General features: G+C 34.9%; 1 protein-coding gene across 3 annotated transcripts in view; it reads left to right on the plus strand.

Moving 5' to 3' along the window:
* PPA2 (inorganic pyrophosphatase 2) overlaps positions 1 to 14,940 on the plus strand; it is a 79,011-nt gene extending 64,071 nt beyond the window's left edge. For all 3 annotated transcript variants that reach the window (XM_074342882.1, XM_074342889.1, XM_074342892.1), the window contains 3 exons: positions 1,575 to 1,644; positions 13,479 to 13,515; positions 14,732 to 14,940. In XM_074342882.1, the coding sequence (XP_074198983.1) occupies positions 1,575 to 1,644; positions 13,479 to 13,515; positions 14,732 to 14,766 (142 nt within the window). In that variant the 3' untranslated portion in view covers positions 14,767 to 14,940. The remainder of the gene's footprint in view (positions 1 to 1,574; positions 1,645 to 13,478; positions 13,516 to 14,731) is intronic.
* The last annotated feature ends 537 nt before the right edge of the window (positions 14,941 to 15,477 follow it).

The following is a 15,477-nucleotide window of genomic DNA, read 5'->3' on the forward strand; positions in this document are numbered from 1 at the left end:
AATGGGACCTAATGAAACTTACAAGCTTCTGCACAGCAAAGGAAACCAGAAGTAAAACAAGAAGACAACCTACGGAATGGGAGAAAATTTTTGCAAATGAAACTGACAAAGGCTTGATCTCCAGAATATATAAGCAGCTCATATGACTCAATAAGAAAAAAATAAACAACCCAATCCAAAAATGGGCAGAAGACCTAAACAAGCAATTCTCCAAGGAAGACATACAAGTGATCAAAAGGCACATGAAAAAATGCTCAATATCACTAATTATCAGAGAAATGCAAATCAAAACTACAATGAGGTATCACCTCACACCAGTCAGAATGGCCGTCACTCAAAAATCCACAAATGACAAATGCTGGAGAGGCTGTGGAGAAAGGGGAACCCTCCTACACTGCTGGTGGGAATGCAGTTTGGTGCAGCCACTATGGAAAACAGTGTGGAGATTCCTCAAAAGACTAGGAATAGACTTACCCTATGACCCAGGAATCCCACTCCTGGGCTTGTATCCAGAAGGAAATCTACTACAGGATGACACCTGCACCCCAATGTTCATAGCAGCACTATTTACAATAGCCAAAACATGGAAACAGCCTAAATGTCCATCAACAGGTGACTGGATAAAGAAGAGGTGGTATATTTATACAATGGAATACTACTCAGCCATAAAAACCGACAACATAATGCCATTTGCAGCAACATGGATGCTCCTGGAAAATGTCATTCTAAGTGAAGTAAGCCAGAAAGAGAAAGAAAAATACCATATGAGATCGCTCATATGTGGAATCTAAAAAAACAAAAACAAAAACAAAGCATAAATACAGGACAGAAATAGACTCATAGACAGAGAATACAGACTTGTGGTTGCCAGGTGGGTGGAGGGTGGGAAGGGATAGACTGGGATTTCAAAATTGTAGAATAGATAAACAAAATTACACTGTATAGCACAGGGAAATATACACAAAATATTACGATAACTCACAGAGAAAAAAATGTGACAATGAATGTGTATACGTCCATGAATGACTGAAAAATTGTGCTGAACACTGGAATTTGACACAACATTGTAAAATGATTATAAATCAATAAAAAATGTTAAAAAAAAATAAAACAACTTTAAGTACCAGTTTAAAAAAAAGTGTAGTATAATAGCCTTTTAGATATACCAGGGGATTATTTAAATTTGTATACTATCATTTGATTTTTTTTTTCAATTCTGGAGAGTGCGGTGTTGTGGAGCACTTTATAACCTTGCCGGAAAGAATGTACAAGAATCTCACTTGCCCTAATTTATATCCATTCATTCATTCAGGTCTTTTTTCAAGGTATCTTATTCAAATTCCTAGTCGTGCTGTAGCATTCTGCATTAGAAGGTCTTCTGTCTCCTTTTGAGTGAGAGGGAGTGTGTATGTTTGTGTGTGAATGTGTGTGTGTTATTACCAAGTGAGATCCAGACTCAGTAACTGTCGGCTGGAATCATATGCTCAAACGTAAAGTATCTGAGAGTCACTTTTCTTTTTGGTAATTGCTCCTTTTTTATCCCATTTGATAACAACATTTCTTTTCCTCTCCAGCACAAACGTACAGATATGTGACAGTCCTTTCCATTGCTCTGAAGAGGAAGCAAGATCATTAGTTGAATCGGTAAGGTGCAAATGTCCAAAGCATCGTTTAATCTTACAAATGCCATGGGGAGTGCTACAATGAAAAATGAGCCGGGGAGAGGGGTAAGGTGCCAGGAGTGGGATGGGAGTTGTTGTCAGGGACAGCCTCCCTGAGGAGAGGATTGGCCGGAGTCAAGATTTGTGGAAGGTAAGGGACTGAGCCAAGTGACTATCTGAACGAAGATCATTACAGGCCACAGCCCAGAGGCCATGAGGTAAGTGGATACCTGATAGTTCTTGATGTGCCAGGAAATACCCGAGGAACCACAGTGGCTGATGGAATAGAAAAGAGTCGAGAGGAGAATGGAGGAGATGTGTGGATGTGGGGGTGGAAGTGGGGGCAAATTATTATGAAAGACCCTGTAAAATACCCTGGAAAGACCATTTTAAGAATTTCACTTCTTATCCTGAGTAAGATGGAACCACTGGTGGGTTTTGAGCCAAGGATGTTCTGACTTAGACTTCAACGAGATCACACTGGCTGCATTGGTGAGAACAGGCCATAAGGAGGTCAGGAAAGATGCAGGGAAATTGTGATAGTAACACAGTTACAATATCACTGTATTTTATCCAAGTGTTCAGTTTTATATCTATGTAGATTACATTCTGAACTTAGTTCTTATCAATATTGATTATTCATTCTTTCAGGAAAACAAAAACTTTTTACCTTTGTTAAAGTAGTTTCTCACTAATCATGGGTTAAGACAGTTCCATTTATTTTAGTTTTACATTTATAGATAGATATAATTGATGCTTGTCCTAAAATTATCTGCAAGATTGAAGTTTCTATCCTACATCTTTTTTTTTAAAAATTGTTTCCTATCATATTGGTAGGAAAAATCCTCTTGGGAAAATAATGGTTGGAGAACATGATCAAGATAGTTAGATATGGGGAACAAGATTAGAATTCAGAAACATTAACAACCAGCTTTAATTACATGGTTTGGTAGCTTTGTTGTGTTTCATAATAAAAAAGAAGGTGCTGTACTGATTTTTCACTGAGAAAACTATAGTAGAAAATCAAAATGCAGAGAGAGCAGTTCCCTCTTCATCAGCTCTAGTGGAACTTACCATACATGCGATTTCGCCATTAAAAATTTGTAAGTCAAGGATTTGCGCCATTAGCAGCGTCATGCATGATTCAGGAGCCTGGATTAGGTAACACTTTCTCAAGAAGATTTTATCATCTTGTAATAATGAAATTCTTTGTAGTCAAAGCTTTTTGACTTGGCATTTTATCTCTTCAGAACCACATTGAGATGTTTAAATCAGAATTACTGAGGTATATATTCCCAGATCTCTCTATTTTGCAATGTACTGAATGTTACTCTGACTCCAAAGAACTGTCAGCTCTTGCTTGTCCTTTGCTTGCTCAGAATAACGTACAACATTGAAGTCATCCGTCAGACTTGGTGATGTTCAGACCACATCCATCCTGAGCCTGTATGGAACAAATTGTATCCCCAAGGTTTATTAGTGGGCTGGGAATGAGTGAACTCATTCTAACAAGTTCATCTACTTGGGTAATATCTTAAGACAGATGTGTAGATGTTAAATGAGTCTGAAGTAATGGTTAAAACAAGGCCAGATAGTAATAGAAGTTTTCACTTTCTAGATGTATATTGACAGAATATTCAGGATGAGTTGATTAGGTGAGATTTTAGGATAAAGTAATTTTGCTTTGGTAATTGGTTACTTTTAAAAGACTAGACTTTTGAGTGATTATTAGGACTATTGTGGGAAGCATATTCTGGTGAGCCCATGTGAATCAAAGCACAATTAACTGTGGTAGCACTGAAACCACCCCCACAAATAATTACGTAGTTACCCAGCAACATGTACAGATCAGCTAGGTAAAATAGTGTGACCGTAACCAAGAAATTTAAAATAAAAGCCAATAACCTGATGACTATTATTTGGAAGCATTTTAGAAACAAAATAGACAATAGCTCCAGAAGTAGTTTGTCCTACTTAGAGATCGTAAGAAAGATAATTGATCTGAGGAAGACAGAAAGAACTGAAAGGGTCAAAAAGAATTTTTGGATTTTCTTTATAAATATAGATGTCTGAGTTATATACAGTCATGAAAGACATGGCTGTGTCAAAAACAAGGTTTGTTCCTTAGATCTGAACACACTCGGGATCCGTAGACAGAGGCAGCCTCACTGCCCTGATGCTCCAGGTGTCTGGGCTCAGCGTGTGGCCCCGGCAGCAGGAGCAGCACTCTGTAATAGTCCCACCGCAGGACCACCCAATTACATTTTTTTGGACATTGTGTCATTTTTTTTTTACCTTTACCTAACTTTATAGCCAAAAAATATGGGCCTCATCCCAATTTTTGAGGACTATGTGGCTAGAAATTAGAACTTTATTTCAAGGAACGATGTTTAGAGCATTTATAGGGAACAAAGAACGTATGTTTGTGTATGTGTGTGCATACGTGAGTGTGCCTGTGTGCAAATACATGTGAATTTCCTTTCGGATCTAGTATTAGCTGATATTTAATGACAGTTGATTTGATGACTAGGATTTAAGATGCTTCTTTTAGGATCCTTTACTGTATGTAAAGAGTTATTTGGAAAATATTTTGAGAAGATAGGAACAAAATTTACAAGCTTAATCTAATAGACATACATAATTAGAGAATATATAATTTTTTATAGTACACTTCCAAAAATTGAGTATATATTAGGCTCCACAAAAAGAGTTGGGAAAAAAGTCCCAAAGAGATGAGGTAATGCAGACTACATTCTCTGTCTACAGTATAAGAAAGTTACTAATCAACTGTAAAAATATTAAAAGAGAAAAACCCCTAGCCCATGTGTTTGGAAACTAAAAACACTTCTACATAAGTCATGCCTCAAAAAAATGAATTACAATAAATTATAAAATATTTAGAATTGAGTGACAACTAAATTACTGTATTTCAGAACTTGCACAGTGCAGCAAATAGTTTTGCAAGAAATTAAATGTATACAGCAGAAATGAAGGAAGAAAATTGAGAGGCTGAATGTTCTATTCAACAATTACTCTTTTTTTTCTATCTTTTTTTTATTATAAGAAAAAATTAAAAAGAGGAGAGCAAATATTTAATGAAATACAAAACAAGGTGATAATGGAAAGGATCAATTAAAACAGAAGCTTCTTCTTTTAAGACTAATAATACAGACAAACCTATTACAGGAAGGACCGTGAAAAAGAGAAGGCATAAATAAAAATATCAACAGTTAAAATGAAGACATTACTACATACACAGGAGATATTTAAGTAAGGAATGCTATGAGATGCTTTTGAGAATACTTTTCTAAACATAGATGAGTTGACAATTTTGTTTAAAATGTAAATTATCGATATTAAATCAAGAATAAACAGAAAACCCAAATAGACTTAAAATAGTTTAAAAGAATATTAAATTATGAAAATGACAATTTCTTCCATATTAATTAATGAATTCAGCCTATTTTTAATCAGAATACCAATAGGGTTTTCACTGACTTGGTAAGATGATCCTAAAATGTGTATGGAATAGTAAAGGGCCAGGAATAACCTAGAAAAGATTGATAAATTTAAATAAAGGGTTTTTTTTTTTTAAAGCTACAAACATTTAAAGATACCACAAAATAGGTTAAAAGATATGCCATTGATTGGGAGAAAATATTTGCATATAAATGACAAAAGGATTAACAATTTGTTCAAATCCATGAGAAAAAGATAACCCAGAAGGAAAAAAATGGGCAAACAATATGAATGGACAGTTCACAAGAGAGAGTATTTAAATATCTAGTAAATATGTAAAAATTTGCCGTATTTCCCTAGTGATCAATGAGATCAAAGTAAGACAGAATACAATTTCATAGTTATCAGATAGGCAAATGTTTGCAAGTGTTTTTAAGCAGGTGGGGAAAGGAGACCTCTTATACTTGTTGATATGCTTGATGAGTAGAAATTAGTACAACTACTTTGAAGAGCAGTTAAGTAATTTCTGGTATAGTTGAAGATGCTTATAACCCACTACTCTGAAATTACCTTTCTAGATATTTATGTATTTTATAGAGACACTAATTCATGTGATCAAACATGGGAGAATTGGAAACTGGACAAATGCCTATCGATAAAATCTGGGCAAATAAACTATAGTCTATTTATACAGTGGACTACTATACGGCAGGTAAAATACGTGAGTTAGAACTGTAAGACTCTACATGGATAAAACCTGAAAGTGCAGTGAAAAAAGCATTTGCAGCAGGATAGGTAGTATGCATCGTCAATGTAAATTTTAAAACACCCAAAGCAGTACTGTGTATTTTTAATGAATACAAACAGATCTGTTGTTCACATTTTAAAAACATAAATAAGAACAATAAACACCAGTGTCAGCATGGTAGTTAGGAGAAGTTATTTCTGAGAAAGAATAAAAATAAATGAGATTTTTATTTTTTGATAAGTAGGAAGAAAAAAGAGACTTCGCTTGCAGAGTTTCTGAACTTACATTGTTAATTCTAAAAAAAAATCTAGAGTAGATATTTGTTATAATAGTCTCTGCACTTTCTGCATATTAGAAGTATTTCATAATAGAATTTGTATACCAAAAAAACAGTAGAGAAAATGAAACCAAAAGTTGATTCTTTGAGAAGACGAGGAAAATTGATAAAACTTTTAGCCAGAATAATCAGAAAGAAAAGAGAGAAAACAAATCTTTAATGTCAGGAATGAGACAACTGACATCACTGCTGATTCTACAGTTATTAGAACAATAGAGAAATACTGTGACAAACTTTACACCAGTTAATTTGACAACTTGGATGAAATAGATTCCTTGTAATAAATAAACTACCAAAGCTCACTGAAAAAGAAATATGCATAAACAAGTTAAATTTGCACTTAGAAACCTTGCAGTAAACTCTAGGCTGAGCTGGCTCCCACAACTTTTATTCGGCATTGTACTGAAGGTTCTAACCAATGAGATAAGGCATTAAAAAGAAGGAAAAGACATCCAGATTGTAAAGGAAGATGGCATGAATGTCAGTGTTCAATATTCAATAAAATCTACCTAAAAGCTACTGGAATAAGTGATTTTAGCAAGGTTGCAGGATACAAGATCAACATACAATAAACAATTCTGTTTTTATATGCTGGCAACAAAAATTGGAAACTAAAAATTAATACATTATTTATAGTGGTATGAAAAATATGAAACACTTAGGAATAAATCTAGAAAAATATATATGAAGAACTTGTACCCTGACAACTATAAAACATTACCAGGAGATAGCAGAGAACTAAATAAATGGAAAGATAATATCATGTTCATGGATTGTTAATGATATCAAGTCTCAAATTGACCTATAGATTTAATGCAGTATCAATCAAATTGTAGTACACATTTCTGTAGAAATTTAATAACTCGTATATGTAAGCACTAAGGATCTAGAATAGATTCAGTAACTTTGTAAATAACAAAGTTGGATTAACTCTTCCTGATTTCAAGACATTTTATAAAATGGTAATCAAGAGAGTGTAGTCATGGTATAAGACTAGAGAAAGAGATCAATGAAAGCAAATCAAGAAATAGACCTACTTGTATGTGGACAATTGATTTTCAAAATCATCTTTTCAACAAATAGGCCTTGAGCAGTTGGTTATTCCATATGGGAAAAAAGCCCACTTTAATCTATACCTTGCACTAGGTTTGATGATTGTCTAAAATGTATCCTAGACCAAAATTTAACACATAAAATGATGAACCTATTTTGACCTTGGGTTATTTGGGCAAGATTTCTTAGATATTATACTAAAAGCACAATCTAGTGTTTAAAATGATAAGTGGACTTCATCAAAATTAAATTTTTTTCTGGAAACGACACTCTTAAGAGAATGGAGGGGGAGGGTATAGCGCTAGTGGTAGAGTGCATACCTAGCATGCAGGAGGTCCTAGGTTCAATTCCCAGTACTTCCATTAAAATAAATAAAATGAATAAACCTAATCTACCCCCCCTGCCAAATAACTTAAAAAAAAAGCTGAGAATGAAAAGAAGCCACATACTGTGAGAAAATATTTGAAAATCATATACCTGACAAAGGGACTTGTGTCCAGAACATAAAGAACTCTCACAATTGAATAATAAAAAAACACAACATCCCCCACCCCCCCAACAAAGTGCAAAATATTTGAATGGTCACTTTGCCAAAGAAGATAGATTGAAAACAAGAGATGATGCTCAACTTTACTAGTCATTAGGGAAATAATGCAGATTTACAAATTGAAAACCACAGTGACCTGCCTGTACACATTTTTTAGAATAGCTAAAAATTTAAAAGACTGGCTGTCCTAATTGTTGGCAAGAATATGGAGGAACTGGAATTCCCACACCCTGCTGGTTGGAATGCAAAATAGTAAAACTAGTTTGTCATTTTCTTGGAGAGTTAAACATATACCTACTATATGTTCTAGCCATTCCATGCCTAGATATTTACCCAAGAGAAATGGAAGTATAAGTTCATAAAAAGATTTGTATACAAGTGTTTATAGTAGCTTTATTTGTAATAAACAGAAATTCGAAACAACCCAAATGTCCATCAACAGATGAATGGATAAACAAACTGTGGTATATTCATATGAGGAAATACTCAGCAATAAAAAGAAATGAATTATTGATATATGCTACAAGATGGCTAAATTTCAAAAAAGAAATGTATTAAGTGAAAAAAGGCAGACATGTCATACATATTGTATCATACCATTTATATAAAATTTAAGTATATGCAGACACTAACATGTACTGACACAAAATAGATGATTGGTTGGAGAGTTTAGGACAGAGCCAGGAAGGAGGGACTACAATCCCTTTTACAGGGACAGGAGGAAACTTGAGGACGATGGTGAATATTTAGTGACTATAGTCATTTTATTGGGGAAAAAAAAAAGATTGAACTTGGTGAGGTTCCACACACAAACTCAGTGCATGTAGGACTGACAGAGAGAACCAGACTCATTGCTAAAGGAGTTCCCAGCCCTACCTCATACCCTCCACAGCCTGGTAGCCACAGGGATTCAAAAGCTCTTAGTATCTGGGATTGAGGCTGGGATGCCCTTTTATCACCAGGATTGCCTGGACCTCCCAGACTGCCCGGGCCAGAGACCCTTCCCTCTGTGGGCACTCAGTTTATCAGAGCTACTTCTCCGTCAGAGAGGACTATGTTTCCCCTTACAGTTGGACCTTTCTGTGGATGTGATTTTCTAATGAGATCATACTACAGTATTTATGCCATACAGATTTGCTTTATTTGTGACTCTGTAAATAAACATCTTTGTGGCAGTTCACTATTAAAATTTTTATAATAATGTATTTTCTTGATAATCAGTATCTAATTTGAGTCAATCTATATCTCCCACATCTTTTCCTTTTTTTTGCCTCTTAAAAGCTTCACTCTTGCTGTACACCAGAAATTGACACAACACTGTAAACTGACTATACCTCAATAAAAATAAATAAATAAATAATTTTTAAAAATCTTCACTCTGCATTACCACTCAAAGATGGACAAAGATGAAAGTAAAGTGTTTTTCTTTTTTAACTACTAGCCAATGGTATACATTCTTGAAAGAGGAAGTAGATTAAACTTACATAAACTTAATATATTCTTATATTTTGTTTATGGATAACTAAGAATTGGTCATGTTTTGTTGATTTCTAAGGCAAAAATCAGAAAAGGAATGTGAAAATAAAATGAATATAGATGAGAGAGATTAAGAAATAGATGAGGGAAATTAAAAGGTACAAACTTCCGGTTACAAAATAAATGAATCATGGGGATGAAATATACAGCAAGGGGAATATAGTCAATTTTATTGTAATATCTTTGTATGATGACGGATGGTAACTGGACTAATCATGGTGATTATTTTGTAGTGTATAGAAATATCAAACCACTCTATTGTGCACCAAGAGCTAACATAGTGTGGGAGGCATTTATAATTAAAAAAAAGAGAGAGAGAGAGAGAGAGAGAGACAAATTTGTGGTTATCAGAGGTAGAAGGTGGGGGGAGGGAGAATTGGATGAAGACAGTCAAAAGGTACAAACTTCCAGTTACAAGATAAATAAGTACTAGGGATATAATGTATAGTGTGATAAATATAATGTTGCTGTATATTATATTTGAAAGTTTTTGAGAGTAAATCCTAGAAGCTCTCATCACAAGGAAAAATATATTTTTGTATTTCTTTGATTTTGTGTCTATATGGGATGATGGATGTTCACTAAACATATTGTGGTCATCATTTCATGATGCAGGTAAGTCAAATCATTATGCTGTACAGCTTCAACTTATACAGTGCTGTATGTCAGTTATATCTCAGTAAAACTGGAAGAAGAAAAAAATGACATAGAGAATCATTATGAACCATGGAAACATAATGCACAGAAAATACACAAGGTAATTTAATTCGGTTAAAACCCTGCTGCACCTGAATGAAAAATCAGGAACTTTTTTCTCTTTAATGTTTAATCCTTATAATCAAGTGAAAGAACATCAATCCTCATATCAAGTAGTAAAGCAAGATTTTATACTGGTTCAGTGTATCGTGTTTGTTAGTTAATTTGAACAAATACAGCCTGCAGGTGAAAGTGCTTGTAAGGACCTGATGGGGTATCTGGAGAACAGGGCATTTGTATGAATAGTCCTTACTCATTTAAAATACAGTTTGTACATGGGTAAGCCTTCTTGGTTGATAAAAGAGGAATACTTTGGTAATGAGAACACTGGATTTGTTTGAAAGAAATTGAAGATATGAATATTCATGGGAAGTATTTTTGGAGTGGGAAAGGGGAGATAACATTTTTAGAATGAGTATAAAGTAATACTCACAGTTTCCTGGAGAATGTATCTTAGATAAGTAGGGGGTGCCCACATTCTGCCCCTTGGAGAAATTAGGAGAAGTAAGTGAAATGTCAAGATGGTGACCCCTGAGAGTGGGGTTTGGGATGAGGTCACTTTCAGATGCTGCTTTATGCATTTCTTTGTTCTGTGTTTTAAGAATCAGGAAGTCGATGACAGTAGGCGAGGAGTTAAATAGCTGATACGTATCATGAACCCATCATTTTCAAATTTAAATGTTGGTCTCTCTTTTGGCATATGTTAATATGATAAAAATATAAAAAGAAAAAATTTACCCCTAAACTTTAATAGTTAATATCTCTGAGTCTTAGACTTACCTGTGATGTTTGTTTTCTTCTGTGTAAGGCTTCGTACATTGTGAATATGCTCTTACTAACCAAGAAAAATATTTGAAGAATAAAGAAATAAAAACATCCTAGGAATAATTTTTAAAATAGTTGTAGTGATGAATGTTTTAGCTTGAGTAGTTTGTCCATTTCTTTTCTGTAATACTTTTTAGGTTCATGAGAAGCTGCTCAATTATTCTATTTTCTATATCATACGAAATTTTCTCCCCCTGAAATGTTTGACAGCTCCAGCAGAAGCAGCTGCTAATTTTAAGCAATAAATCCAAACAGCTGACTTTCCAACAGACTTTGTAATAGGTGTCCTGCACAATAAAGAGCATAACAGTTTCAAAGAATATGCAAGTGATTCTGTTTTATAGTCTGTTTAGAAAAATAAAGCCATCAAGTCCCAAAAGCCTAATCTCAATGAGTATAATTTTTATGTTGTAGTGTTACTTTCACACCCAGGTTTATTTAAGTCCTACTGTCCTCAGAACCAACCATGGTTAAGCATTTTCTCTGTGCTAGGAAGCTGAATAGGATTTTCTTGGTTTTTTGTTTGTTTTTGTTTGTTTGTTTGTTTTTGAAGTACTTGGAAAATCTCAAAGATGTTCCACATACAATTTGTACAGAAATCTTTATTTACATAGTTACAACATCCTTTTGTATGGTAGAAAATAAAACAAAGCATATTTGATTAGCCTTTTTCTTAAAGAATAGAAGGAAAAATAGCCTTAATCCATTTATGATTCAGGGCAATGTTTTAGCCAGCATTCTTCAGAGAAACAATTAATAGAAGATATATTTGAAGAGATTGTTAGCTTAGTGATTCCAAAATCTGCAGAATAGGTCGGCAGGCTGGAGACCCAAAAAAAGCCAGTGATGCAAAGGCAGTCCAAAGGCAGTCTGTTGGAGAATTCCTTCTTGCTTATTGAGACTGGTCTTTTTGTTCTATTCAGGCCTTCAACTGATTGAGTGTGGCCCACCCATATTGTGGAGGGCAACCTGCTTTACCAATAGTTTGCCAATGTAAGTGTTAGTCTTAGCCAAAACCATCCTCCAGATTGACACATTAACTATTATGGAGGATATTTTAGTATTGCTAAAATTTAAATTTTCCTGCTGAGTTATTCTTATTCAGTACTGACCTTAGACCTAAGCAAGGAGGGTGCTGCTTTTGGTCCTTCTTTTTGACCCTCATCCAGTCATTCCCTCCCCACAGGGCAAGACAAAGGAACCAAAGCTGTGTGTTGAGCCCCCAGTCCTAGACAACCTTTTAACTACTCCAGTCCCTGAAATTCCTTACCCAGACAGCTGCAAGCCTGTTTCCAGGGCCTGTGCGGAATTCTCCCCAAGTCCGTGCTCATGATTAGGTGGACCCTGTGCTCACCATGACTCCTGCAGGGGCCTGTGGTGGCTGTTTGGACATAAGGCATGCATAGATGTGTGAGCTAGAAATTTCTGCCCTTGTGCAGGTGAAGCCCTCAACACAGATGGAGCCTGGGGTAGCAGGAGAAGTGGGGCAGGATGAGGGCCATGTGCCTCTTCTTACTTTGCCATGTTCTGGCAGTCTCTGAGGTGTCCAGAATGCTAAATGAGAGCTTTGAAGTCAATACAAAGGTGTGTTTATCCAGATAGTAGAATGGACCACTTTATATATTCTATCCATCACTTTGTTAGCTTGATTTATAACTTTTTAATACTTTGTATATGGTATATGGGTCTCCACTTGTACATTTGCCCCAGACCTCAAATATCAAAGGCAGATTTTTGCTACTGAGGCAGAGCAGATTCAGAGAATTAGGAGTTGATTATTAATTTTGAAATCTGAAAAGTATGCTTTAAAACCAGGGTGGCAGTTACTACTCGGGGAGAAGAGGTTATGATTGGGGATGTGCCTGGCATGTTTCATTTCTTGACTTGGGAGGTGGTTACATAAATGTTTAGTCTATTATTCTTGGGCTGTGTACATTCTTTTCTATGGAAAATGGATCTCCCAATAAAATGTTAAAAAAAAAAAAAGTTTAAAAATGTATTGTTCTTACTTAGGAAAAAAATCTTGTATCAGAAAATCCTTTCTTTCAAACTTGTCTACCATAGATTATATCTATCCTAAGAATCTTGGCCCAGTCATCAAAAGAAACAGAAAAATTAAACACCCTAGAAGACAGCTAAATAAATTATATAATTGTGTGTGTGTGTGTGTGTGTGTGTGTGTGTGTGTGTGTGTGTGTGCGCACACACATGCACTTAGCTATGAATGTGTGTTGGGTGTTTGTTCTCAAGATCTTAGCCAAAGAAGCAACTGAAAGAAAACCTCTGTCTTCACATTCACAGTAGTTCCCATGGGTTAATGAGAGAAAATATTTTCAAGAATGCTTTTTTTTTTTTTAATTTGACTCCAAGCCTGTGGTTTGTTTATCTGAAAAATGGGCAAGAATAATAAAAGGCGAAGAAGAGTATTCACTTTTTTCAGGTTGGAGAGCCATTGGGTCTAAACTTTGTTCTGTAATTTCATGGAAAAAACCATTCTGGGTATAGTTTACCCATCTAAACATTCATTATAACAGAGACTCAATTCTTATCTTTCAGGCATCATTTTCACCGAATAAAGGAAGTAATGAAGAAGGTATGGTATATGGCTAGAGGAGCTGGATATGTAAATTTATTATTTACAGTAGTGGAGACCACAAAAAATATAACAGATTAATTTTAAAATTATATAAATTGGGGGAGGATATAGTCAAGTGGCAGAGCACACGTACTTAGCATCCTTGAGGTCCTGGATTCAATCCCCAGTACCTCTTCTAAAAATAAAATAAAACCTAATTGCCTCCCCCTACAAATTTAAAATAAAGTGATACAATAATAAATAAATGTTTTTTAAAATTATGTAAATGAAGTAAAAGTTTTTTAAATAGTCATCAAAATTTTCAAATGAAATCAGTTATTTCCTAATTTCAGAAAATAAGGAACACATTTATTACTTTTAAGCTAGGAAGTAGTTTGTGTAGTGACTTTGGGTGAGGTACTGAGATTCCAGGTAGTTCTGATAAATTTCAAAAGACTTCAGATGTCTGAATATGGGAGATTTTCTGTGTTACCTCTCATCATTTCAATGACTCACTCATTTTAACTGAAGACCTTATAATCAAAATTTATAGTAGTATTGAAAGTATCATTTTTAATTACCATTATTTGAAGCTGTTTCGAGAAACAAGTAAAAATGTTCTGTGGTAAAAATTTCTAAATACAGGCATATGCGCATATCATTTGTCTTAAAGAATATTGCAAGACTTTTGGTTTAAATATAAAACATTAGAATACTCAATGTGTAAGTTTGGAGGAAAAATGAGAACTGTTTGCTGTGAGTCAAATTCTAAAATGTTTAGAAAGGAGCAGATCTATAGATATGATTTCATGGGAAAGCAAGCTGTATTCCTTATATGGGAAACTAACATCGTTCCTTTGCAATACTATCCCATTTTGGTATTTGATAGGCGGTCAAATTTTGCAGTACGGTTTCCCCGGACATTTCATACTATAGCTAGGGCACTAACTTCAGTATTATTCAATAAAGACTAAAATGACCCAGAAAGATGTAGGAAATGAAGTGGGAAGGCTCTAGAAATTTTAACGTAGTTTTATTACAAAGCCTGAGGCCAAATGAAAGAATGTTGGACAGGAGTTTAAAGGTGAGTAGCTTTAAGTAGAGAAATGCGTCCTGCTAAATTCTGATTGTTTTTATCTGCCTAAGTGCTTCCTAAAGGTCTAAGTTAAATGTGTCTCATGCTCTCTCCCTCCCTCTTCACCCCTTCCCTAACACTCTGCTTCCTCTGTTTTAGACACAGATCAGGTATGGCACTTCCTTGGCAAGTGATTGGAACATTTGAAGTTCTGCCATTAGGATTCCAATCTCCAAGAACTCCAAGGCTCCATCTCCCCCAAGTGCTAGAAACAGGCATATCTCTGAGAATTTGCTAACTTCTTGTTGAAACTTTTTTTTCAAACGTTTTGGGATATGGGATGTATAAATAAACATTGAAATTTTTGAGTTAGTCTTCTTTGGATATTTATTGACATGAAAAGAAGATTTTGTTGAATTTCATAGCAGAAATTTAGAAGCATGGAGTGTTGACTGGTTCTAATTTCCATGGCTGAAGGAACCCAATGATTTTATTAGCTTTTATTTCTATGGGTTAATGTAAAAGTGGTTAATTTAGTAAGTTAGTAAGATGTTTGTAGATATTACTGTTCTCATTTTCATACCATATTATCTCTTTCCAAGTCCACTGCTGCTGGAGACTTCATTTAGCCAACCTCAGTCCTCTTCTCAGTCCTGTGTAAATGTGTTTACATTTATTCAGGCTCTTTCCTATCATTTATTTTGGGGGTCCTAAACTCCATTTGATTCTTGAGTCCTCTTAATTTTACTTCTCATCTCTATGGTGATGGCTCCCAAATCTACATAAGAAGCTCAGGTCTCTCTTCTGGGATCTGTCTATTGGACAGCTGTTTAAATGCCTTTGATCCCTCTTGTCCAAAACTGAATTCATTATCTTCCCTTGTTCTTGGACAATGGAATTAACAT

The sequence above is a fragment of the Camelus bactrianus genome, chromosome 2 (genome assembly GCF_048773025.1).
Source record: "Camelus bactrianus isolate YW-2024 breed Bactrian camel chromosome 2, ASM4877302v1, whole genome shotgun sequence".
NCBI lineage: Eukaryota > Metazoa > Chordata > Mammalia > Artiodactyla > Camelidae > Camelus > Camelus bactrianus.